The 24,899-nt window shown below is 45.2% G+C and overlaps 1 protein-coding gene across 1 annotated transcript in view; it reads right to left on the bottom strand.

Annotated features, from left to right (window-relative positions):
- Nucleotides 1-24,899, bottom strand: part of LOC126428335 (neuronal acetylcholine receptor subunit alpha-4-like) — a 588,239-nt gene that overhangs the window by 8,396 nt on the left and 554,944 nt on the right. The window contains exons 18-19 of the mRNA XM_050090270.1: nt 16,077-16,201; nt 10,175-10,376 (exon numbers count right to left, since the gene is read on the bottom strand). Of these exons, the coding sequence (XP_049946227.1) occupies nt 10,179-10,376; nt 16,077-16,201 (323 nt within the window). The 3' untranslated portion in view covers nt 10,175-10,178. The remainder of the gene's footprint in view (nt 1-10,174; nt 10,377-16,076; nt 16,202-24,899) is intronic.

Here is a 24,899-nt window from a genome sequence, read left to right as displayed (position 1 = left end):
TCAGCGAAAACGCGTAGCTTATGATTTGTATCTTAAAACTGAAAAAGTGTTATTAGAAATGTTTTCCGAATTTTTTTCCAGTGTCACATAATTTTGGCACTAATTTTAACTCCATTTCAGACGTGTTCAGACACTTTGCAGCCGATTTTTTGTGACTGCAGTACCTCTTTGGGCGTATCTGCGTAGCTGTGCCTCTCATACAGAGACAGTGCGTCATATTTATAGGTGAAAAAATGCTGTCTAAAATCTTAGTTTGGTGGCATCAGAACGCTTGCGACGACCTAGAATGCTTGCCGTGTGTTTAGTGCGCGAGTTCAGCCTACATTTACGCCTCAGACCGGATATTACGTGCGTAAGTATGGTCAGTCCCAGAGAGGTGGAGGAGGGAGGGCAAACCGGGGTATCTCCCCCGAGCTTCAATTTCAGGCGGCGCCACATTCATATTCTTGAAGAAAAAAAACCTTATTTCACAAAGAGCGCAGCATCCAGCGCACGTTGTCTATCGATTATTCACATGATTCTGGAACGCATCCCTGTTGGGTTTTGAACGTTTGCGAACACATTATAAGTCGATTTCTGAACGAATCATAAGTCGATTTCTGAATGCGTGCATAGTGTACGTGATATTTCTGCGAGGCCAGTCCCCGTCGTATCTAGAAACGTGGTTGATTGGGTGTGCGAATGATCAGCGTTGCTGCAACTACTAGCGAAATCCATAGATTCGGATTACCAGAGTGGAAATAAAGGACTAGCACGAATAAACAGGTAAGAGAAATTACACAGAATGTTGTCGGTGTATCCAAGAAAATGAAATTTTTACAGAAAACTTTTGCTAGATCGCAACGCTAGTAAGGGCCAGTCGTACAGTCCCCGATTAGTAGCCGCTTAATTTCTTTTCTCGGCATAGCGCGGAAAACGCGTTCGTTGTACGACCACGTAATAAGGGCTAACAGCAGAATAAACGCGGGTAGCCAAACCAGTGATTCTGGCAGGGTTAGTGAAGTTAACTGGGGAACAAGTTTCGTCAAGGATAGGGATAGTTACAGAATTAGTGATAACAAGATTGCTTGTCAGAACAAGGAAGGAGAAGCAATGGGGACATCACACAAACTATATGAAAGATTATGACGATTCAGAATTTATATAAAAATTTCGTACTACTTTCGATCTCATGCTTCAGAACTGGAGCGTAGCAATGAAATGTGATACTATTTCCTAAGATAAAATTTTTTGCTTCTAGTAGATGTAATAGGCATTTAATATTTTGTTACCTGGAGAATTCTATTCTGTCACGTTGCTTGTGCCAAAACAGTCTCGTTTATTTGGCGTGTGTTACAACTGCTGCAATATTACAAAGGCCTATTTCATTTTATCTAGCTAATAGTGGCAAAATAGACGTAATCAAATCGAGAAACCACACCAGTCTTGGGTACTACTCCTATTAACTGGTTTTTCAGTATTAGGCGACGAAATTTTGATTTTTTTCAGTAGCAAAACGTTTGACGAATTTTGATGAGGTAATAGATTCTTTCGCAGAAAGGAAGATACGTCATGTAAAGCTGTAGCAAGAGTAGAGAGAAGATAGTGCTGGGACCTACAGATTGAAGAAATGTGTACTGTCCTGATTGTACCTTGTCTTTACTGGTCTTATGTTTCCTACATTTAATTTTATGTCACACAAAAGAGAAAGTTATAAACCAATAGGCAATAAAGAGTGCAAATTTTCTGCTAAAGACTTCTTATTCTCTCGGTCACAAATAATCCCACTGTGAGGCTTTTTTGTTTTGTTTTGTTTCTTTAAAAAAAGGGGTGTGAGATGTCAAAACCGGCCAACTGGGGGCAGCTGCAGCACAATAGAACATTTTAATTCCCACTGTCCCAAAATATAGGTTTGATGGCTTCCATTACAAAATATACAAGTTTGAATCCCACAGAGCGAAATACAGTGACGCGCGAAAGCGGAATGCAGTGTGAAGAGGCGTGGCATTACACTTTGGCACCCTTAAGATCAAATAACATGTCTTACATTTCCTCGAACGTATGTTTTATATATGAAACTCTTCAGAAAGATGTTCGCTACAAAATAAACATGTTTCTGAAAAATTGTTCTATTTTTAAATATATTTTTGACGTCCTGTCTCAAACGCTCTGGCAGGTTGGAGGGGGGGGGGGGGTGGGGGGGGGGGCGGCGCCACTATCAAGTTTTTTTGCCCCTGTTCGGAAATATTGTAGATCCGGGTAACGGACAATGACACCAAAAAAGGTTTCGAATTTCTGCGAGAATATTAGCCTAGGAACGTACGGTAAAAATTTTGACGACGTCACACGAACAGAGATCATAGAAGTGGCCTTCCACACAATTGGCACTTTTGGTACCCAATGCACACAATTGGTACTTTTGGTACCCAAAATCATGTTTTTTTTTTTGGGGGGTGGGGGGTTCTCGGGAATTGGCAGTGTAGGACGAGTGCTTTTATAAGCCACGTAAGGTCCACTCTGGACCACGTCTAATGCAGAGAGCCGACCGATTTTCTCAGTTCGCTTCGGCTCTGATCGACAGAACCCGAGATATGAGCGCAGTTCCGCACGGGGCTGTGGCGGTGGAGAGGCGCAGAGGGGGCCACACCTGCGGGCGGCTGCTGATCGCCTCGCCTCGTTTATCGCCCGTGGCGCAATGAGCACTGAATACGGATGCGGGGGGCCATTTGTACGTGAGAGCCGCTAGCTGCGGCTCGTGGCTTGCACAGCCTCTGCCCTGTTGCCACTGCTCGTGGCCTCGCTGCCCTATGGGGCCGAGACGTTACATATTTTCTGTCAATTTCTGTGTCTCGCCAAAAGTGGACATTTCTTACAAGCATATCTCTCCACCTGTACCCGTCCTAACTTTCCTGCAGATCAACTGTCACACCCACTGCAACAGGCTCCCGTATCAAAAACTCGACAACCGGTGACCTCCCCCCCCCCCCCCCCCCCCCCCTCTGTCTTCCTATTACCACAGAGTGAAGAAGCCTGCTACTGTATATGCGACATTCTTGCCTCTACTGGTATGCAGCTGCAATCGACTGCGTCCTTTCTGTATAACTGTCCTTCCTAGGAATCAATAAACGACATCTACTGCCACATTTTCCACCCCACTACAGGAATGCACCTGGAATCCATCCGTCACCTCTTCTCGATGCCCTGTACGGAGCTGACATTCCCGGAACACTCCCCGTCCAGTATAGCGCCTGCAATACACAGACGCCCCTGCTTTCCTGTCGGTCCTCAATAATCCCACCACCTACCGTAACTGTCGCTAAGTCTCTATCCTACAAAAACCCAGCCACACTTTCAATTTCCGTGACCCCTACCTTACAATCCACAGTCGCCCAATTAATTTTACTGAAACGTAAACACCGACACGCGATCGACAGCTAAATTTCAATCTCCACCTAACAATCCAAAAGAAAGCCTACAACAGATTAAAACTACTAATAGGCCGAGCGTGTGAATAAATTTCACACCTATCGTACACAGCTCCGAGATCGACATCTTGCCCCGTGCAAATCCTGTATAGATCTCTGGCCACCTCGAATGTCACCACTCCCCACAAATCCTCAACATCGCTAATACCACCTCACTTTTCGTGTCTCTTTACCCTTTTCATCCCAAATCGCGTACCTGCCACCGAGGCTGTATCCCCGATGCTCTAGAACATTCACCTACTGAAGATCATCCTCCATTGGCCACCATACGGTGCGTACCACTACTAGTGTTCCACGCGCAGACACAGTGAGGGACAAACGGCTGTTTATATCCCTTCGTATAAACCCTAAGCTCTCGTATCGTATCTTTATGGTACTTGCGTGAAATTTACGTTGGCGGCAGTAGAATCGTTCCCCAGTCAGCTTCAAATACCGGTTCTCTAAATTTTCTCAATAGTGTTCCGCGAAAAGAACGTCGTCTTCCCTCCAGGATTGCCGTTTCACTTCCTGAAGCACCTGTATGTCGTTCAAAGAGATTTCAGGCTTGCAGCCGGTCGTCGTAAACTTCACTGCACGATATTTCGGCTGGGCAACTGTCAGCTATCTTCAAGTGAGCCGAACGAGGACTGACGGAGACTTTTTTTTTTCCTTTATTGTGATTTCATGCCTCACCCGAGGCGGGCCGGCAGTGGCCTACATACGCCGCTCTTCGTCCAAAAGACACAACATAAATACACGGAAGGCATAGAAAACATAAAAAACATGGTAAACACGAGATGAACACTACACAAGAAATCAGAAGTCGTTCGACGGAAGACACTGTAATGAAGGATGGCACCATTTGAAAACAGATGAAGACGTCCAGGTGGAGACACGAACGTAGTAGAAAACACTGACGAAGACACTGTACACAAACTGAGAGACACTGACGAACGGAAAACACTGGCGACGATCATCGGCAAAGCACTCACACTGGGGAAGGGGGGGGCGCTGCCTCCAGGTCAAAGGGAGAGGCGAAGGGTGGAGCCAGTGGGAGAAAGAAGGGAGAGTGAGGGGGGGAGGTGAGGGAGAGGGGGGGTTGGAAGCCCAGGGAGAGGGGTGGAAGTGGGAGATGTGGGAGAGAGGAGGGGGGAAAAGGAAGGTGAGCAGGCAGGGGGGGAGGGAAACGGGGGAGGGGAGAGTCAGCGCTGGTAGGAGGGGGAGATGGACGGGACAAGGACATCATCACGGAGGGGGAGTTGGTCGGGTTAGGGTACAGAGGGTGTGAAGGTGGGATGCACGAATAAAAGCGCAGTAGCGGGTGGGGACGGGCGAGGATGGGAGAGACGAGCGGGTGAGGGAGATCGAACTTGCAGGAGGTGTAAAGGATCAGTATCCGTTCGAGGAAAAGGAGAGGGTGTGGGAAGGGAATGAGATCGTATAGGATCAGTGTGGGTGATGGGAGACGGATGCGATAGGCGAGGTGGAGCGTGTGGTGCTCGAGGATTTGGAGGGACTTGTAGTAGGTGGGAGGGGCGGAGCTCCAGGAGGGACGGGCAGAGCAGGGGATGGGGCGGATGAGGGATGACGACCAAGACGTTCTCCATCATTAGATTTCCCGCGGTGCGTATTTCAACCGATTCTTTGATAGTGGAGTCCCAAAAAGTTTTTGCTGTGGCCAAAATCGAAGTTTTGTCGTACTGCATTGAATGTCCGTTGGAAATACAATGTTCCGCCACTGCAGACTTACTGGGTTGCAGTAGGCGAGTGCAACGTTGATGTTCCATACAACGCTCTTCCACTGTACGCATTGTCTGCCCTACATAGGCCCTACCTCATTGACACGGTATTTTGTAAATTCCCGCCTACCGCAGTAACAAATCGTCCTTCACCGATCCCAGAAAATCCGAAATCTTAGAAGGTGGACGAAGAACCACTTTCACATGACAATTATTAAGAATCCTCGCTATTCTGAAGGAGATATTTCCAACGAAGGGAAGAAAAGCTAGGGACTTGGCTGGCGCGCTCTCCTCTTTATCCACTTCCCGGTTCCTGGCTCTAGTTGAGAAGGCCCTGTTAATTTGCTGGGTCGAGTATCCATTGTTTCTCAATACCGTCCTTAAATGTGCAAGTTTCTTAGGCGAATTCTCTGCATCCGACACCGTATGTGCCCTGTTCACAAGGATTTTAAGTACACTCGTGGTTTGGGATGCGTGATGGCAAGTTGAAGAACGCAAGTACAAATCAGTAAGAATGGGCTTACGATAAACAGAATGTTCCACTGAGCCGTCACTCTTCCGGTTAACAGAAACATCCAGGAATGGAAGGGAACCATCTTTCTCTAGTTCAATAGTTAATCCAGATATTCTCGAGCATGGAGTTAAGATGCTGAAAAAACTCCATTAACTTTTCTTCTCCGTGGGGCCACACTATGAAAGTATCATCGATGTATCTAAAAAAATTGCTGGTTTACAAAACGCTGATTCAAGCGCTCTCTCCTCAAAATCCTCCATAAAAAGGTTAGCCACCAGAGGAGACAGGGGGCTCCCCATGGCGACACCGTCAGACTGTTCAAAATATTCCTGGTTGATCATAAAATAAGTTGAGGAAAGAGCGTCTCGAAACAAAGCAGTGATGTCCAATTCAAACTGTTGACCAATTAGCGTCAAGGAATCCGCAAGAGGTACTTTTGTGAAAAGAAAAACTACATCAAAACTCACTAGAAGATCCGAACTACTTAAGTGGAGATGTCATCACAACGATTCCGCAGTCATGGAACTGTGTTTTTAATCATACTAATAAAAGTTTACAGTGCGCTGTCACTGTATAATGGACCGTCCACACCTGTACAGCTATGCTCATAGTGACACTGCAGTGATAAAAATGGGCTAAAAGGGTCTCTATATGCCTGAAAACAAATTAAAATGACTGCCAAAAATCGTGTAAAACTGCGAAGACTTTAAATTCAGGACAACATTTCCAATGATGTTTTCACTTTTTTAAGTTACAGATCATAAGCCGCGCGTTTTCGATTAACTGCGAACGATGAGCGAAGGATGCAGAAAAACGTAAAGAAAACGATTTTCTATTAACCTTATACCATGCGTACTTGCTTGTTGCATGTATGTGTCGAGTACATAAGCGTTTCGAAGCCTACAAATAAAATGTCAAAACTTCCCCGACATATATAATTCGTTTTGTATGAGCAGCACATCCTGCAGTAGCAGGGAAAAGAAGGGAGCCACCGGAGAAATGCGCCTGTCAGGACACAAAAAAGGCGAACACGTTCCTCTTTATAAGGCTCTGACAGTAAAGAGGCAACCACCTGCCTCATTCTGCTTTCCTCGCCACGTATTTTAACATGCGAACATTTTTGAGCTGTAAGAGTGGAAGACAGGAAGACAGAGGAGGGGATGGGCGGGAGAGAGAAAGTTGCAGTGAAAAAGAAAGAGAGATGGATGTAAATAGCAGTGCGAGCCCAAGAGAGAGGGCATATTGATGGTCAGTGAGAGACAGTGGCAGTAAAAGAGAAAGGGAGATGAATACAGGTAAAAGCAGTGGGAGCAAAAGAGAGTGATAGAGGAAACGAAAAGTGTAGATGAGTAGAGACACCATAAGTAGGCTTGGGAGGGGGTTCTGCACCCTCCCAGCCCGACGAACTCTAACGAACTGTAACGAGTAGGTGTAGGGTGGGGGCGCATTTCGGACCGAAATTTTAAACACTTTGGTACAGGGAAAAAATAAGTTGCATCCCCCAGAAGTCTTGGGCATGGTGGAGACAGCGGGGGGATAAAAGGGAGAGGCAGGTGCTGAGTGTGAACGGGGAACTATACATAGGGGCTCGGTGAAAGCACATTAGAATGTTCCGTGTTAAAACAGCCAGAATATATTTTTTATCAGATAACTTGTAACAGGTTACAAGCTACCTGATGAAAAATATATTCTGGCTGTTTTAACACAGAACATTCGAGAATTTCAGTAGTACTGCATACGCAACAATCAGTTTTTGGTGCATAACAATTAGCAACAGTATTTAACATCTTCGTATGCAGACATAAAGTAAGAAGAAAACGTCACAATTACAGTTACTTGACAGCTGAATAATTATACAGCACCTTGAGCTTACTCGACTCACTAATCAAAATGCCAGAGTGACACATCTTCTGCAAAGTTAGAAACCCTGCTAGTGGTGCACCCATCACGTCATGTACATCACTTACTTTCTGGAGAAAGGGCGTGAATACGAGGTGTTACTTACACCTATTGACTTCAAAGGGTTTTCGTCGTGCAGCGGTGTCTGTAAAGACTTTTTGTAAAATCTGCTGTACTTCAGCGCTGTGAAGAAACCGAAGGCCTCCTCTGTCTCGCCTAAAGCGCGAGCCAGTAATTTGTTTTTATTTCTCAGCGCACTGTTTTCTATTGATAAACAGTTTTCTCTCAGTAATTTAAGTTTTTTCTCAAGTGTTTTAATTTCATCCTCGATAAGGCATGTTTTCGTCTTCTAGCGCAACTAGAATGTTAGTCTTGCGTTTATGAATTTCCTTCTATCGTTTCCTTAGACCTATTGTCTACAGGACGGAACAACGGCAGAAGCGATTTAGATAAGGTGTAATGTAGGCACAGCAATCTACTTTCAAATCTTCATTTGTCGAAATTTCCACAGTTCGGCCCGAAGATGTTTAAAATTTTGCCTCCGAGAGTAGGATTTTTTAATGTTACAGCCGTCAGGTCTTCCAGAGAACCTACAGATGACATATCTCTGTATGTTTGGGAAAATTATGATTGGTTTTCTGACTATACTTTTCACGTAAAGCCACAGCCCAGTTCGGCACTATTAATCTCAAACAACGAAGAACTCGGTACAACAGAAAAACAAAGAGCAACAACACAAAACTTACTCGGTTCAGTAAGTAATACTTGCGACAGTATTATGTCAATATATCGTGCGAAAGTGCGGGGCCAAGAACGGCGCAATGTTTATGTCCGGGACCCGCCGCCTTTAGAACTACGGCGTCGTGTGTCAGCGGCTGAGTCGGAACGGTCGGAATAAATCTGACGAGCTTCGAGTGATCATTTCGGTGGACCAGGGGCCCATAAACCAGAGTAACAACTAATTACAAATGAAACAACTGAGCTGCGTAATTTGTCGTCTACGTGTCCTGTTTTCTATGTAACCCTCTACTGGAACAACTGTTCTAAACGAAATAAAACAATTATTTACCGATTACTGACTGACAACTGTTGGCGGCGTGGCAAGTGTTAGGAATCACGCGTGTGCTCGCCGACAGCTGACCTGGTCCTATCTGCCATTTCCGAAAACTGCTACAACTAAAATGAACGTTTCTGTTTACTGTCAAGAAAGCTGTTGTGCTATTGCGGGCAACGAGTAATACGGTGTTATCTGAGCAGCCAAGAATTTCATTTGTCCAAGTACCGCACGGTTGTTCATTATACAACTAGGTAAGAAAAAGTAATGGGACAGTGATATTCACACACACAGAAGGCGGTAGTGTCTCGTACACGTGGTGTAAAAGAGCGGTGCATCCGTGGGGCTGTCATTTGTATTCAGGTGGTTCGTGAGAAATGGTGTCCCACGTGAGTGTGGCTCGAATTAACTGTTTAATAACGGAGAAGAGTGCCCCGAGAACGAGAAACAAATTACTGGCTCACGCTTTACGCGAGGCAGAGGAAGCAATGGCGTAGGCTTCGGGAATTAACAGACTTGGAACGAGGAGTGGAAGTCGGTGCTAGACGCATGTGAGATTCCCTTTCGGAAATCGTCAGCGAATTCAGTATTCCGATATCAAAGTGTGCCGAGGATACGAGGTTTCAGGCATTTGCAGTGGCCGGCGGCCTTCACTAAACGACAGACAGCAGTGGCGTTTGCATAGAGTTTTCAGTGCTGAGAGACAGGAGGCACTGCGTGAAATAGCCGCAGAAATGACAGTGGGACATATCCGTTACGGCAGAGCACCCGAATCTGGCGTCAGCCAGCTGCAGCGGCCGTCCTGGGCTGCTGACCAGGCGACTGGAGAGCTGAGGCGCGGTGGGACCGTGTGTGGTGTGGGCAGCTTTAGCGTGGAATGGTCCAACTGAACCGACCGTCGAGCGGCTTCCCGTAGATTTCGTGTTTCCAAACAACGGAGTCGTATTACCGGACGACAATTGTTCGCGACTGGTTTGAAGAACATTCTGGACGGTTCGAGCGAAAGATTTGGCCACCGAGATCGCACGACACGATTCCCACCGAACATTTATGGGAGACGGTCGAGAGGTACGTCTGTCCACAAAATACCGCACCGGCAGCACTCGCGCAGTTGTGGGCGCCCAGAGAGCCGGCAGCGGTCAGTATTTCTGGCGGGCACTTCCTACCTACCGCGCCCGTGCCGCTGCGAGTCGGCGCGCCGTGCCGGCCAGAACCGAGTGCGGCACTGTCTTCGGACTTTTTTGTCACCTCCGCGTACCTCCCCGAGCACACGTACCGATCTTTTGTAATTCACTTTTTCCAGTACTTTTCGGAAATTCACTGGGAGCGAAATGAATTCCCCTCGGTCTCGACAGAAACCCCGAAATATTATCCTCCCACGGCACTACAGTACGGAATGTATTGTGCTGGCATGAGAATCGTTAATGACGGGCAGTCTCCTCGGCATACTGCGCAAACAGAGCTTCTGGGCAGTGACGTGGTGCGCTGAGCCCCCGCCCCGCGCCCTGCCAGCGGCGCGACTCACCCGGCTAGAGGGCGCTGCCGACGTGCGGCTTGGCGGTGGTGGTGGCGATCTCGGAGAGGCGCACGTCGATGGGGACGCGGTCGTCGTAGAGCGTCGGCGCCTGCAGGATGATCCCAGCCGTGCCCACGAGCACGGCCAGCGTGAAGATCCACAGGAACAGCCGGTCCAGCACCATCGCCACGTACTTCCAGTCCTCCTTCACCTGCGGCAAGCGCCAGTCTGGAACAGCTCCTGCGTCTACACACACGAGTAGAGGCGCACGTACCGCTCGAGTCCTCTACTTGCTGGCAAACCCGCTGCCGCTCCGCACTCGCAGTACACACCGAGGTCGGTCTCCACGAGCATCTGCGAGTGTGGCAAATAAATTCTGCGCGGCAGGAACACTTTTTGAAATTAACCCCGCCGCTAAGTGGGCTTCTAATTGAGTCGCTTACATGCAAAACTGTCCATGTCCACTTCTTAAAAAAAAAAAAAAATGAGTTGGCAACTCTGGATTGTAGAGCATGACATTTTACACGTGCTTGAAATGCTATTTATGCTCAAAGCTCTCCGTGTCCTATGGAAAACAGCTCACGAAAAGTGTGGTTAGATTCAAAACTGTCCGTGTCCATCAGTAAGTTGGGTGCAAAACTTGCCTTGTCCCTTGTGACAAATCGCATTGAAGGCTGGGGTCATGTGACTGTAATGCAAGATGGCTACCGTAAGCATGTAAACATTGTACTTGTGTGGTATCTTACAGCTGTTTATTCTCAAAGTTATAGACATTCTCAGAATGCTATAAAAGTCCAAGTGGAGCCTAATTATAATTCTGAAATCAACCTACCAGTCTCCGTATGCAAACGTGGGAAACACTTAGGACACACAAACTCGAGCTGCATTACGAACACGGTTGTTCCTATTAATGAAAAGACACTGGAGGATGTTTCAAAACTCCTCGAGAAACACTACGGCGAGTCCTGGAGGGAACGTGAATCCTTGTCGTGGTACATAACATTACTAGGATCCAGCGGCTCAGGGGCATCACTTGAATCAGAATGCCTAGCAGCAGAAGATGAAGACATTGTTCCAGATATGATGTATTAAGTGGATTGCAGTTTGTCACTTGTTACACCATATACCTTCAGAAATATTAAAAGAAATTAAAACTGAATACACAGTTTTATGTTCACCCCATATCCTCTCCTCATCTACAACTAGTCAGGTTCAAAACTGTCCATGTCCATTTCAGTTGCATGCAAAAGTGGCCATCTGCAAAGTCAGATGCAAAACTGTCCAAGTCCATTTTTATTTTCCTTATATCTTACATGCATTGGGTTCCTGATTTTTTTCAATAGCCCAAATGGTTTTGTACTAATCCATACTTATGTATACAACATACAGTGTAGGGCAGTATGTACTTACCCAGTGAAAACAGTTTTCCCACTTTTTCTAAATACCGCTTATGGAGGACATGGACAGTTTTGCATCTAGGCGACTCAATTCGATACGAGTGTCTCACTCAACTGATTATCTTCAAATTCGACTGTAAGTTAGTTACGTGTTCCGTAGATCGTTTCGACGATTCTTTTATCGAAATGGTATGGAACGAATCAGTTTACAGGGTATGTATACATTATTAGTTTCAACATTCAAGAATACACTATTATTTTATTCCTACTCGTGCACCTAGATTTAAAACAAGGTTTTTTTTTTTTTTTTTTTTTTTTTTTTTTTTTTTTTTTTTTTTTTGCTGGCTACCATTTTTTAAGTAGAAATTCGTCAGTGAAATAGAAGGAATTGTCCAGCAGAAATGATTTTAAATTATTTTTAAAAGTTGCTTCGCTACCTGTCAGACATTTTATGTTAAAAGGCAAATGATTGAAAGTTTTTATTGCTGCATATTGAACTCCTCTCTGAACCACTGATAGCTTTAACAGTGCGTAATAAAGGTAATTTTCCCTCTACTATAGTATGCACACCACTGTTCTTTGCAACTTGTCAAGGATTATTTATGAGTAATTTCACTAGCGAAAATATCCACTGTGACGGCGCAGTTGCTGCAGTCATGGACTGTGCGGCTGGTCCCGGCGGAGGTTGGCCTGGCTGCCCAGTTTAATTTAACATGCAGTGTTTGTAAGTACAGCTGTAAGTTTTCAAGTTCTGTTTTAGTAACTGTAAATAATGGATACAAGAAAACTGAACTTTATAGTGTAAATATTAGGTTAGTTTATGGATTGCGACCAACTGGTAAGGGCAAAGCAGCTGGTGATACGCTATGTGGTGTTCTAAATCTTCCAAGTGTACCTTCAAAGTTTGAAGCTTACAACTATGTACCAGGATGAACAGCTGAAGATGTAGCACAGAAGTCAAAGCAGGTAGCTGTGGAAGAAGCAGTGGAAGAAACCTCACAGTAGCTTTTGATGGCACGGGGTCACCCCTCCAACAGTGGTGTTGTAACAGCAACTAGTGTTGACGCTGGCAATAATGTCTGAATACTGTAGATGCGTAGACAGGCTGAAACATCAACATAGCGATGGCTGTGTGGCATGGAGGTTGCTGGGGTGAAAAAAAATTTTCATCGCTCTTCAGGGTGATATAATGTATCTGGGAGATGGTGACTCTAAAGCATTCACAGATGTTTTGGAAAGCAAAACATAAGGGGACAGTGTAAATATAAGCAAACTTGAATGTATAGGACATGTGCAGAAGAGAATAGGTGCCAGGCTGAGAAGGTTAAAATCAGTTACGAAAGGGAAAAAACTAGATGATCGAAAACCTTACATGGCAAAGGAAGATTAACTGATTCCATAATAGACCACATTCAGAATTGCTATGGCCTTGCAATCAGGCAAAATACAGGCAATCTTGAAGAAATGAGGAATGCTATATGGGATTTGTATTTCCACACCGCATCCACAGATGAGCATCCAGAACATGGTTTGTGCCTCAAAGGTGAAAAGAGCTGCTGTAAATAAAATAGGGGACTAACAACTGGAGAGAAATACACTCACCACCACAGTCTGCCATTAGCCATCATGGAAGAAATAAAGCCCATTTTCAGAGCTCTGGCCGACAGAAGTCTTCTGATGAAATGTCTTCATGGAAAACGCAAACCCCAGCGAGTGCTTGAATAGTGTGATATGGCATCGTCTCCCAAAAACAGTGTTTGTCGGAATTAATACACTACACTTTGGTGGGTATGATGCTGTGGCAACCTTCGGTCTTGGGAATACAACTAAATGCCAGGTCCTTCAAACGTTGGGTTTGCGTGTTGGTTCCCGCACAGAACGTGCTATGTTGACTTTAGATCAGCACAGACTAAGGCATGCTGACAGTATAATCAAGACATTAGTGAAAAAAGCAAGACAGGTGAAGAGGAGTGCAAAAGACGACTTGAAGATGATTATGAAGACTCATGAATCTTTTAGTCTTCTTTCTCCGTTTCCCGTAAGTTTGCTTTTACTTCTTCTAGGATCATTATCTCACGTACTGCTGAACGTAGAAGTCTGAAATTTTTATGAATTAGTCTCATGGGTTTCTTTTACACACTGAAACAACGATTTTTTAATTACTTGATGTACAAAAGACTTAGGGGTGATAATATAGTAAAAAGTGATGGAACAAACTTACTTAAAAATAAATGTAAAATATCTCTGTAAGAAAATACTTTGACAATAAACTGTTGTTTCAGTATTGTTATAAGATATCAATGCACATACAGTAAAAACTTTATCTGTCTTCAGTAGTTTGTGAGAAAATGTTCCCTATAGCAGGGGATAGGCGATTCCGTATCCCCTTAAGAGGCTTAAAACCACAGAAAAACTGTTTTCTTTTTTTACTGTAATTTTCGCTGTCATCAGGTGACCAAAACCCAGCCGAAGATTTCCAGACGGCTACGCACAGCTAATTTTTACGATGTACCAGAGGGATCCCGATCTCGAACAACCTTCAAAATTTTCTTCGTATCTTTATCCGTTTCCGAGGTGCAGAGATTCAAAGTTACTACCCTATTCTACACATAAAATTCGGTAATAGACGGAATCTAAATAATAAATAACCTCAGCAAATTGCTCAAATTTTAGCGGTGTTTTCTCTAGGTATTTATGTAGAAGAGCCATCTTCCCATCTCCCTGTATTCAAAAACATTTATCCGTTACTGAGAGACACGCGAAAAACTTGTTTTTTGGGTACCAAAACACAGCCGCAGATTCCGAGACGGCTATGCACAGAAAATGGCTGTATTTTTTTATGATGTATTGCTAAAATGCCGATTTCGAAGAACCCTGAAAATTTGCTTCATAACATTATCCATTTTGGATATACAGCGATTCAAAATTACCTTACTTGTACACGTAAAAAATGCGCGTAAAATCCACTTTGAGGCGAAAACGTAGTTTACAACACGGAGAAATATGCTGTAAAGTGTGTCCGTTATCATCTGGGAACCTGAAGTTGTAGTATTCAAGTATTTGTCCTGAGAGAAAAGATAGTAGCACTAGTAGCAAAGAGACGGTAATGTAATAAATACTGGAAGGTACCAGACAGCTGTGGTGTAGAAAGAGCGAAGGAGAGAATGGCGGTGAGAGAGAGAGAGGGACGTCGTGGCAGTGGGACGCAGTTGGCAATAACAGAAGGGTGAAGGAGAGAGTGGCAGTGGCAGAGGAGGAAAGAGAAGGAGAAAGTGGCCAGTCATAATGAGAGACAGCGGCAAAGAGGAAGAGACAGAGACAGCAGCAGTAGGAAGAAAGGGATGAAAGAGCAGCAGTGAGAGGGAGAGAGAGAGAGAGAGAGAGAGAGAGAGAGAGAGAGAGGAGACTGCAATAGGACAGAGCGAAGGGGGCTGGGGCTGTGACAGAGAGACACAACGAGATAACGAGAATGAGTGAGTGAGAGAGAAAGGGCAACTGGGAGTGGTTGGCTAGTGGTGTGAGTGAGTTTCAGTTGGGGGGCTTTTGGGAGTTTGAGATGAGTTACATGTTAGAAAGAACGCGAATATGTTCGCATGCCAAACTTTTTGGCAAGTGCCGAGGAAGGCAGAATGAGGCAGCTGGTACCCCACAGAGTCTTTCAAACAAACAGGAACATATTCGCATTTTTTGTGCTCCGGTAGGAAAATTTTTCCATTGGTTAAATATTCCTTTACTTGTGCGAACTGGTTTCTGAGCCTTTTTGAGGCTGTTGCTCAGACGAGTTTACGGATGCGTGCTTTCAGCACTACGAGCTCTGGATGGGCTCACGCAGCAGTCCGGCCAGTGCCGCGGAAGTACAGTACAACAAGGCACGTGGCGCCACGTCGCCTTCAAAGGCACGTTAAATGGCCCAAACCATTAGCAGGCGGTTGTTTCTCGTTCTTAATGTCTGTCGTGTGGGCGTGAGAGTTCTTTTACGTAGAAAATGTTTAAGTCCTTTCGTGAATAGCTAGGAGCCACAAAAGTATTTTCATAACTTTTCCTTGTCGCAAGTACATATTTGATCTAGTAATGCGACTGGATTTCGCTCCGTTATCGTAACATTGTTTTCGCTATACGAAAACGCTGCTTTCGTAATCCAGTATTTCCTTTAATACGAACTGAGGAAACTGATGTCCTCTTACCGAAAATGCGGAGAACATATTATGCTATGTTCTGTGGGCACCCAATTATCCTTTGTTACAGCGTTCAACGGGAGAGATTTTCGAGTCGGTCGATACGAAATCTAAAGTGAACAGCGCAGTCAAAATTCAATCGGATATAAAAGAAAATATCGATCGAACGATTCCAGTTGCGAATGAATGGTTGCCCCGCAGTTTAGACAGTTTAGGCAGAATGACGGAAGCCGGCATTTTTTGTCGAAACGCTCTCGCCAGACTCTAATGTCCGGGACAGGCGAGACGGCTGAGCTCCCCTGCCTACATCTATTAGTCTAGCCCGGTGCGGCCGCTCACCCTGGTGGAGTCCTCCTCGCGCTTGGTGTGGTCGGCGATGAAGCGCACGCCGTCGATGGCCTTGTGCAGCTCGGGGCAGCGGTGCCAGTGCAGGGAGGCGGGCCGCGCCGCCCCCGGGAAGCCGTTGCTGGCGCCGCCGCCGCCGCCGCCCCCGGCGCACCCGTCCGCGCTGGGGGTGGCCGGCTCGTCGGCGCCGTCCCCCGCAGCCGCCCCCGGCGCCGCCTCTTCCGCCAGCAGCGTCGGCGGCGGCGGCGGCACTCCGCCCCCGGGCCCGTGGATCCGGCACGAGCCCCCCAGGTCGCTGTCCCTGCAAAGCCGAGACCGAGGCCGCGGTGGCAGGACAGCAGGCACTGCGTTCCACAGACAGCAAAGGACTTTGAAGGGCAGCTCAACAGAATGGGTGAGGTCAGGAGGTGGACGAGAAAAATAAAACAAAGGTGTAAGTGTCGCTGACCGAATTAGGTTACGGAGTGCGTCCAAAAAGTACTTACGAGGGTCTCACTATTTGGGCAGCGAAACACCTCATTGTTGGCACAGTACAGAGGATATACGACGGAAAGTGGCAGCAATGAGGGAAGCATTTCTGAAAAGATGAGTTCGTACACAATGAAGACAAATCGAAGCATTAGAAAGTCTTTTCTTGAGGTACGCATTTGTTCGGGGTGTAGGCTCGTACTCCAGTGAAACGTGAACAATAAGCATGGAAAGGTGACGCTAATTAGATGGACACATCGAAAAATTAATGAACAGGTACTCGATCGAATTTTGGAAAAGAGAAGTTTATGGCAGTGGGCAGTGTCGGTTGGGAGGAGGTTGGGAGGAGGTGTCAGTCTGGTACTGCAGTGAGGCGTGTCGGGAAGAGGAGCAACATTGTAGAGGGAGGCACAGTGAGCACAGTCAAATGGGGGGAGTCGCCTGGGCCAGCGTGCTGAGCTGCATAGAGGCAGTGTTGGGAACCGCACCGTAATCGTCCTCCTCGCCGCTGGTGCTGGAAGCGGATCAGTTCCTCGACGGTACTCTAAGTGGTCAGATATTTGAACAAGCGGAGCGGAATAATTAGTTTACTGAGGATTAATGACGCTCGATCGGCCTCTGAAATTAGCGAGGGACACTCATTTGAATTATGCGCAACGGAGGGGCTCCTCTCGAACGAATCTGACTACAGACGAGGTGGTTTAGATTATCTGAACATAAGACAATGTTACAGCTGTATTATTGCCTTTCAAAACCTGTTGCATTAGTCTTTTCGTGAGTAGCGGCTGTCTGAAGGAGAAGAGGAGGAGGGGAGCTAAGCTGACGTAGAATTACTCTTGACAAACGGATCTCATAAGGCCACAGAATTTGTTATAGGGCATAACAACCCGTTTCGTACGGCCTAGATAACACTGAACACGTAATAAGATCATAGTTCCTCAAAGACAATAATTACTGGAGGGGAAACTAATTTCAAAGGTGAAAGCAGCTCAAGAATCTTACGAGAAGGTATAGAGGTACACGGGAAACCGGAAGATATTCTTGTATTGATATTCTAGCCGATTTATACACGACTCAAAGCGGGCAGTACTCGGTCGGATTGAAGAGTCCACCAGTTCCGAAACACGAAGTACACTCCCGTATTCCACAAGCGCAGTCGCTTAACAGTGGTTCAAATGGCTCTGAGCACTATGGGACTTAACATCTGAAGTCATCAGTCCCCTAGACTTAGAACTACTTAAACCTAACTAACCTAAGGACATCACACACATCCATCCCCGAGGCAGGATTCGAACCTGCGACCGGAGCGGTCGCGCGGTTCCCGACTGAAGCGCCTAGAACCGCTCGGCCACACGGCCGGCCGCGTAACAGTGACATCTGAAGTTGACTGATTGCCGAGGGTAATGGACTCACATGGGAAACTGCACACTGGTTACTGTGTTCCACATGTGGTTCACAAGAACGAATTAAAGAGTACTCGAAGACATGAATCCGATCGAGATGCAACTTCTGATAGCCGGTGGCCAAGAAAACACAGCACTTAGTCAAATGAGAGGCCACTCGTAAATGCACGTGGCCACATCAGCTGGGAACAATGCGAAGTGTTTCTCTCGTAAAATAAGTAAGTCGATTAACCGAGATGGAATAACACTTCCCAACAATCTAGAAACTGAATGCAATGAAATCCTGCTACTCGAACAAAGTACAACATGTTAACTGATTCAGGACCACGATGGCCGGTGGAGGTCTCAGGCGCCGGAGGGCTCCGATTCGTCGAGGAAAGAACTCCAGAGAAAGCTACCAGTGTCAGAAAGTGGGAAAAAACTAACATAAGCGATACTACAGCACACACTTCGTGACCAGTCCATTTCAGACACACAGACGTTGACTAAACGGAAACCGGAGACGAGGGGACGATACGCGAAATAAATACCCACCCGTACTCTGCGTATTCCCTTCACGAGGCATAAAGAGATAGAAAAAAAATCATGTGTGCTATTTAAATACGAATGTTTATTAATACGAGTCGGCCAGTGATGAAGTCGGCGTGTGTCTGGATAGCAAGGCGACCCGAGAACCAGAGCACTTGCGCTCCTTGTGCGACAGGTCTCCAGCCCGCGAAACACGCCGAAGCTACCCTCTCACAGGACTTCCAGGTTCGACCGCGCGTCTGCCTAATGGACAAGACAATCGGACTATAATTTCGAATTTGGTAAATAACGGAAAAACCAAACACGCTTTAATCTTGGGAATTAGCGAAAGTGGTAAAATCATAAATGAAGGAAAAGAATGAACGGTCGCCAGCCCTATTAGGCACATTAATTTGGAAATGTATATTTGAGAGAATGGAATGTTAGTTATTGAAGTTACTTTTGTTGAGATTTCCCTTTGAATAGCAAACAGGATACAAACTGTCACATTACACTCTGTACTGTGTGTAGCAGCAGTTACCAATAACACACACAGCAGTAAATTATGAGGAGCAAAACCGCACCGAGCTCATACTAATGACGGCCACAATCGTTAGCATTACTTAATCAAATACCGAAATGTCACTGCGTTAAGTGCAGAACTAAATTTGGGCATGAGGGGCTTCTATCTTGACTGACATGAAAAACACAAATAAAGTTGGATAACGCCATAAATATACTCTTTAAGGTCCTCTACGTATATCAGTTTTCCTTAGTAACAGTAATAGTAATAGATGGAGAATATGATGGGGACCCATAAACTAGTATAGTTTCACTAGCCAAATCTCTTTGGTTATTACAAGAGTAAAGAATAACTCTAAAAGCTTACCATTCACTTAAATTACTTTGCAAGACAATAAAATACAACACTGGGCTCCATTAACTTAAAAAAACGAACTTTTCACGATGGGCACCAAAAATACACCTTCTTTAAAATTGTGCATAATTTTTCTTCTAACAATACTACCGTAAATCCTGTTCATTAAAGATTTATATGTACTTGAACTTTAATTGCTTGTGACGGAGGTATTCTTCGCAATAATATCTACATGATCTTGCAGCGTAATCCTACAAAACTATATTTTATAATGAAATAAAGATACTTTAGCAAAAGCCTATCCAGTTCACTTTCCTATTAATTGATCATTGAATTTTTGTACATAAACTTCCTACCTTCAGAATTTCTCTTGGAGTAATTCATTAACAATGCATCCAAATATCACTCTTACTTAAACTTTTACTACTCCTTTTAGTTTAGCCAAAAAATCACTTTTAAAGACACGAATGCAAGAATTGTTAAGTTAAACCAGGGTACTCGGTTTTAGTACCACTTAGGTGAGGACCCAGCGTAGGTTCGTGATCGGGATTGAAAATGTCGTTCCGGACAAACAACGCACAAATTAACTGGTCCGTGCCAACATATGTTACGTAACTGAATGTACGAAGTTTGTGAAGTGGCGGCTAACTGAGATCACGGCTCTCGATCTGCGAATTTAAAATCTCAACATGTTCTTCTGCTTTTTCCATATATACATTCCGAAACTCTAATTTTCTTGCCACACATCGAGGAGTTTAAACAACACATAATACACACTTCATAAATTGTGGATACATAGTTACATGAAATAAACCTGCTCCTATACTCCGTTCACCGAAACAAGAGACGTACTGTAAACACGGCAAGGCGCGAGACATAACGCTGCCGTCGAGGGGTGTACAAGGCAGGGGCGTCAGAAATTAAAAAAATGAAAGTCTTGTTTTTTTATAATTTGACACCTGAACATGATAAAGTGATCCGAGAACTACCTTCCGACACCTTTTTTTACATTACATTAAAATTTATTATCACTGATAAAGAGAAATATTTAAGCTTTCAGGAAAAGTTGTTTTTCGCGTTACTCTATATTTATCACGCCATATCTCCTAAACTGTGAGTCGCAAAGCAAAATAATTTTATAATTGCCTTCAGTACTATATGTTGATGACGTCTGCAAATTTTCTGCCCAATAGAGTCAGTAATAGTGAAGTAATAAATTAAAAACTCACATCTGATGCAGAACTTTCACCAAATCATCATCCGAAATATAGTAAGCGACAAACTTTTCCCCTTTAAATTTTTTTGTGGGGAGTGTAAGCGAGAAAAGTTTCAGAAAGGTTTGAATTTAATTTTGTAGTATGTTCGAATGCGATGGGTGCCACCGTTTGTCCTTTTGTGCGGTTCGCAGGCGCGGCGCTCGGTCAGTGTGGCCGCCTCAGTTGCAGGTGTGAGGTCGTCAGTGGGGTGGGTGTTGTACAGCGGCGATTTCTGGATATCTCAAGTTCATCTGTAAAGACGCTTGAAAGACTAGTTGTTGATTATTAGAGTAAGTATATGTGTTTGTAGTCACGCTGAGCATTCACTGTTTATGTGCGCATCCAATAGCATCGCGTGGTTTCTTATTTTATATATTCACTTACTTCATTAGCATCACATACGGCTGTCCTCGTTATGTCATCCACGGATTCAGCGAGCGAGGTCGACGTGTCAGTTCTGAGTCCACCAAAGAAGCGAGCAAAGAAGAAATCATTAAGTTCTTCTGAGAAGCACGTGGTGCTTAATGTGTATGAAACGGAACTGTTACACCCAGAGCAGTCGATGAAATGAAATGTCGTGTGGCTACGGCCTCCCGTCGGGTAGACCGTTCGCCTGGTGCAGGTCTTTCGATTTGACGCCACTTCGGCGACCTGCGCGTCGATGGGAATGAAATGATGATGATTAGGACAACACAACACCCAGTCCCTGAGCAGAGAAAATCTCCGACCCAGCCGGGAATCGAACCCGGGCCCTTAGGATTGACAGTCTGTCACGCTGACCACTCAGCTACCGAGGGCGGACGATGAATGACATTGTTTCGAAAACAGCTGCAGCTACAAGTGTTGGACGTTCTTCAGTGTGTCGTGTGATAAGTGAGTACAAGGCCACACACTCTTTTTAGTCTCCCAAGAAAGGAAAATTACGACAGAAACTTTATTTCAGAAAGTGTTGATGACTTCGATAGAAATGCGATACGAAGGAAAGTACGCGACTTTTTTTTTTTTTTCGTAAAGAATTGCCAACAATTGACAAAGTGCTTACAGTCGTGAACGAAGATGCAGATCTGGGCAATTTTCGGAGAACTACATTTTATAAGTTATTGTGAAAAATGAATTTCAAATATGTCCGGCGTGGGCGCGATAGCATGCCTCATTTTATGGAGGAGTCGTTATCTTCGAACCATTAAACGGTTGAGAGATGAAGGCAGAACCACTTACTATTTGGACGAGACGTGGGTGAACGCAGGACATACCCGAAGTTACGTCTGGGTAGATGACACTATAAATTCCTCAAAACAAGCGTTTCTGTCCGGATTATCCACCAGAAGCAAGGGCCCGTCAGGTAAAGGGAAACGTCTGATTATCGCACACATTGGCAGCAAAGCAGGGTTCGTTGAAGGATGTTTGTAGACTTTCGAATCCAAGAAAAGTGGAGATTATCATGAGGAGATGTGCGGCGAAACCTTCGAAAAGTGGTTTATGTTCTTCCTCGGCTTCAGGAAAATGCAGTTATTGTTCTTGATAACGTGCCGTACCATTCTCGGAGAAAAGAAAAAGTTCCCAATGCGAATTCCAATAAGCACGAAATATCAGTGGCTAAAATCTAAAAACGTCGATTTCGAATGGTTCAAATGGCTCTGAGCACTACGGAACTTAATTGCTGTGGTCATCAGTCCCCTAGAACTTAGAACTACTTAAACCTAACTAACCTAAGGACATCACACACATCCGTGCCCGAAGCAGGATTCGAACCTGCGACCGTAGCGGTCGCGCGGTTCCAGACTGTAGGGCCTAGAACCGCTCGGTCACCCCGGCCGGCTGGTATGTGGAAGAAAGAAATTTTAGATATAGTTAAAAATAACAGAACGGCGCACAACGAATACGCAATAGATGAAATGGCGAAGAATGCATGGAAAACTGTTCTCAGAATTCCTCCGTACCACTGTGAATTAAACGCCATCGAGTTAGTGTGGGCCAGAATCGAAGGCTATATTGCAGCGAAAAACAAAACATACAAAATGCCGGAAGTTGAAGTACTGCTAGAAGAAGCAGTAAGAACGGTGACTACAGAGGATTTAAACAAGTGCGTCCTCCAAGTCGTAGAAAAAGTGGAAACTCAAATGTGGAAATTAGATTGGATTGGATTGTTTGGGGGAAGAGACCAAACAGCGAGGTCATCGGATTAGGGATGGACGGGGAAGGAAGTCGGCCGTGCCCTTTCAAAGGAACCATCCCAGCATTTGCCTGGAGCGATTTAGGGAAATCACGGAAAACCTAAATCAGGATGGCCGGACGCGGGATTGAACCGTCGTCCTCCCGCATGCGAGTCCGGTGTGCTAACCACTGCGCCAGCTAGCTCGGTGTGTGGTAATTAGACTGAATTATAGAGGAGAGGGACGAGCGGTTTGTTATAAACCTCAATGAAAACAGTTCGAGTTCGACAGAGTGAACCTTGTTTCGTCCTTTATCATTATTATTACTGGTATTGTTATTAAAATTAACAATTAATTGTGTTTGAATGGAGCGTTTTGTTAGCAACCTGAATGAAAATAAATCTGCTTCGACAGAATGGGAGCTTCCCGGCCAACAATGTCATACGATCATTTCATTTTTTCAACTCAGTTTAACATTATTGTTAAATTTATTTCGTACATTGTTGCCAAGGTTTCTCACGGTCCGCTGTGACAGCTCGGCAGCCAGCCGAACGCCCCCAGCTGCAAAGCGTGCGCCAAGGATTTCCCACACCCCTACGTATCACGTGGACACCGAATGCTGTCTCTGGAAACGAGCGTAGACGCTCACGTGACTCTGTTTGTGTTTCGTCCCAGCTCTCGGTGAATAGACTTTAATCGATGAAGTGTTACAGGCGGCCTGCACCATTTCGTTTCTGGAGGCTACCAGATTGTAGACGGGGTTCCGTGCCCTCGCAAGGTTTCCACAGTCGCCGTTAACGGACCTGGCTACGTGCAGCTCGTTTGAAATCCCGAGTGCCCGTCTTCCCCGCAGCTCCAGCTCCAGGGCTCCTCTGTGTGCCGCAGTCGTCAGCCACAGGGACTCCGGGTCAGCGGAAGGCGTTCGTGCAGACATTTGAAACTCTCCACATGTGAACAGAGATGTACGAGTATTTTATATGGCCTCGTAACGTCCCCACCAAATGGCTATGTTCGACTCCTTGCCTACTTTCCTCTTTTAGTAATCTGAAGAGTGATACCGAATATGGTTCAAATGGCTCTGAGCACTATGGAACTTAACATCTGAGGTCATCAGTCTCCTAGAACTTAGAACTACTGAAACCTAACTAACCTAAGGACACCACACACAGCCACGCCCGAGGCAGGATTCGAACCTGCGACCGTAGCAGTCACTCGGTTCCAGACTGAAGCGCCTAGAACCGCACGGCCACCGCGGCCGGCAGATACCGAATAGATTTAGGATGATAAAGATTATGAAGGTAGCAATTTAAAATGTTTAATATGTAATTTAATCTCGAAATTATGTAGTAACTAGTGAACCCGACAATGCTTTCCAGCAGCCTAATATGTGTGGGAATAGGATATACGGCCTAATCCCCCCCCCCCGATCTCTGAGAGTAGTAGCTTCGACGACAGCATTTGCCACAGTTTCAATCCGCGAACGAGTAGGATTACAAAGTCTACGACCATTTAGATCATAGGCCGATAATCTATAAAAACAACTTTCCTGATTTCTGTTAAAACCGAGTAAGAGGAAGATAACAAAACAGCACACTCTTCCCTACACAATTTTTGTTTACAATTATGTACAAGGAGACAAAATATATACGGCATAAATAATTTGTCTAATGGTTGAAATGCCCTGCTATCGCAGTTAACACTGGCTGCGAGAAAGGAAACGGAACCGCACATTTTCACAACACAGCGGTTTCTCTCTTGCAGTCGCTGCATCTAAATGTTTAGTAGAGAATCGTGTAAAAATTTGAAGTTTTAGGTCAAGAACTTTCCAAGATTTTTGGAAACAACGTTAGACAACGTCTTGTCTTTATGTAGTGGCACAGATAATGCTTAGTCGATTAATCGTGTGCCGTTGTTGTGAAGATTTGAATTAAGTGTCTGCGCAGAGAGAGTGGCAGCTCACCAGGAACTAGCGACGTCCCTGACAGGAATGTAAACAACACAAGAGAACAGGCTGGAAACGTAAATGTGCGGAGCTTAGAATCCGAAATAGGAACTCTGAGTATTGTGAGCGAGTCGAACGAAGAGGAGGAAGATAACCATCACATTTTCAAAATTATGCCGAAAACAGATGGAAAAGGTACCGTTGAGACAGA

The sequence above is a fragment of the Schistocerca serialis genome, chromosome 12, assembly GCF_023864345.2.
Source record: "Schistocerca serialis cubense isolate TAMUIC-IGC-003099 chromosome 12, iqSchSeri2.2, whole genome shotgun sequence".
NCBI lineage: Eukaryota > Metazoa > Arthropoda > Insecta > Orthoptera > Acrididae > Schistocerca > Schistocerca serialis.
This window is presented reverse-complemented; position numbering and strand designations above follow the sequence as displayed.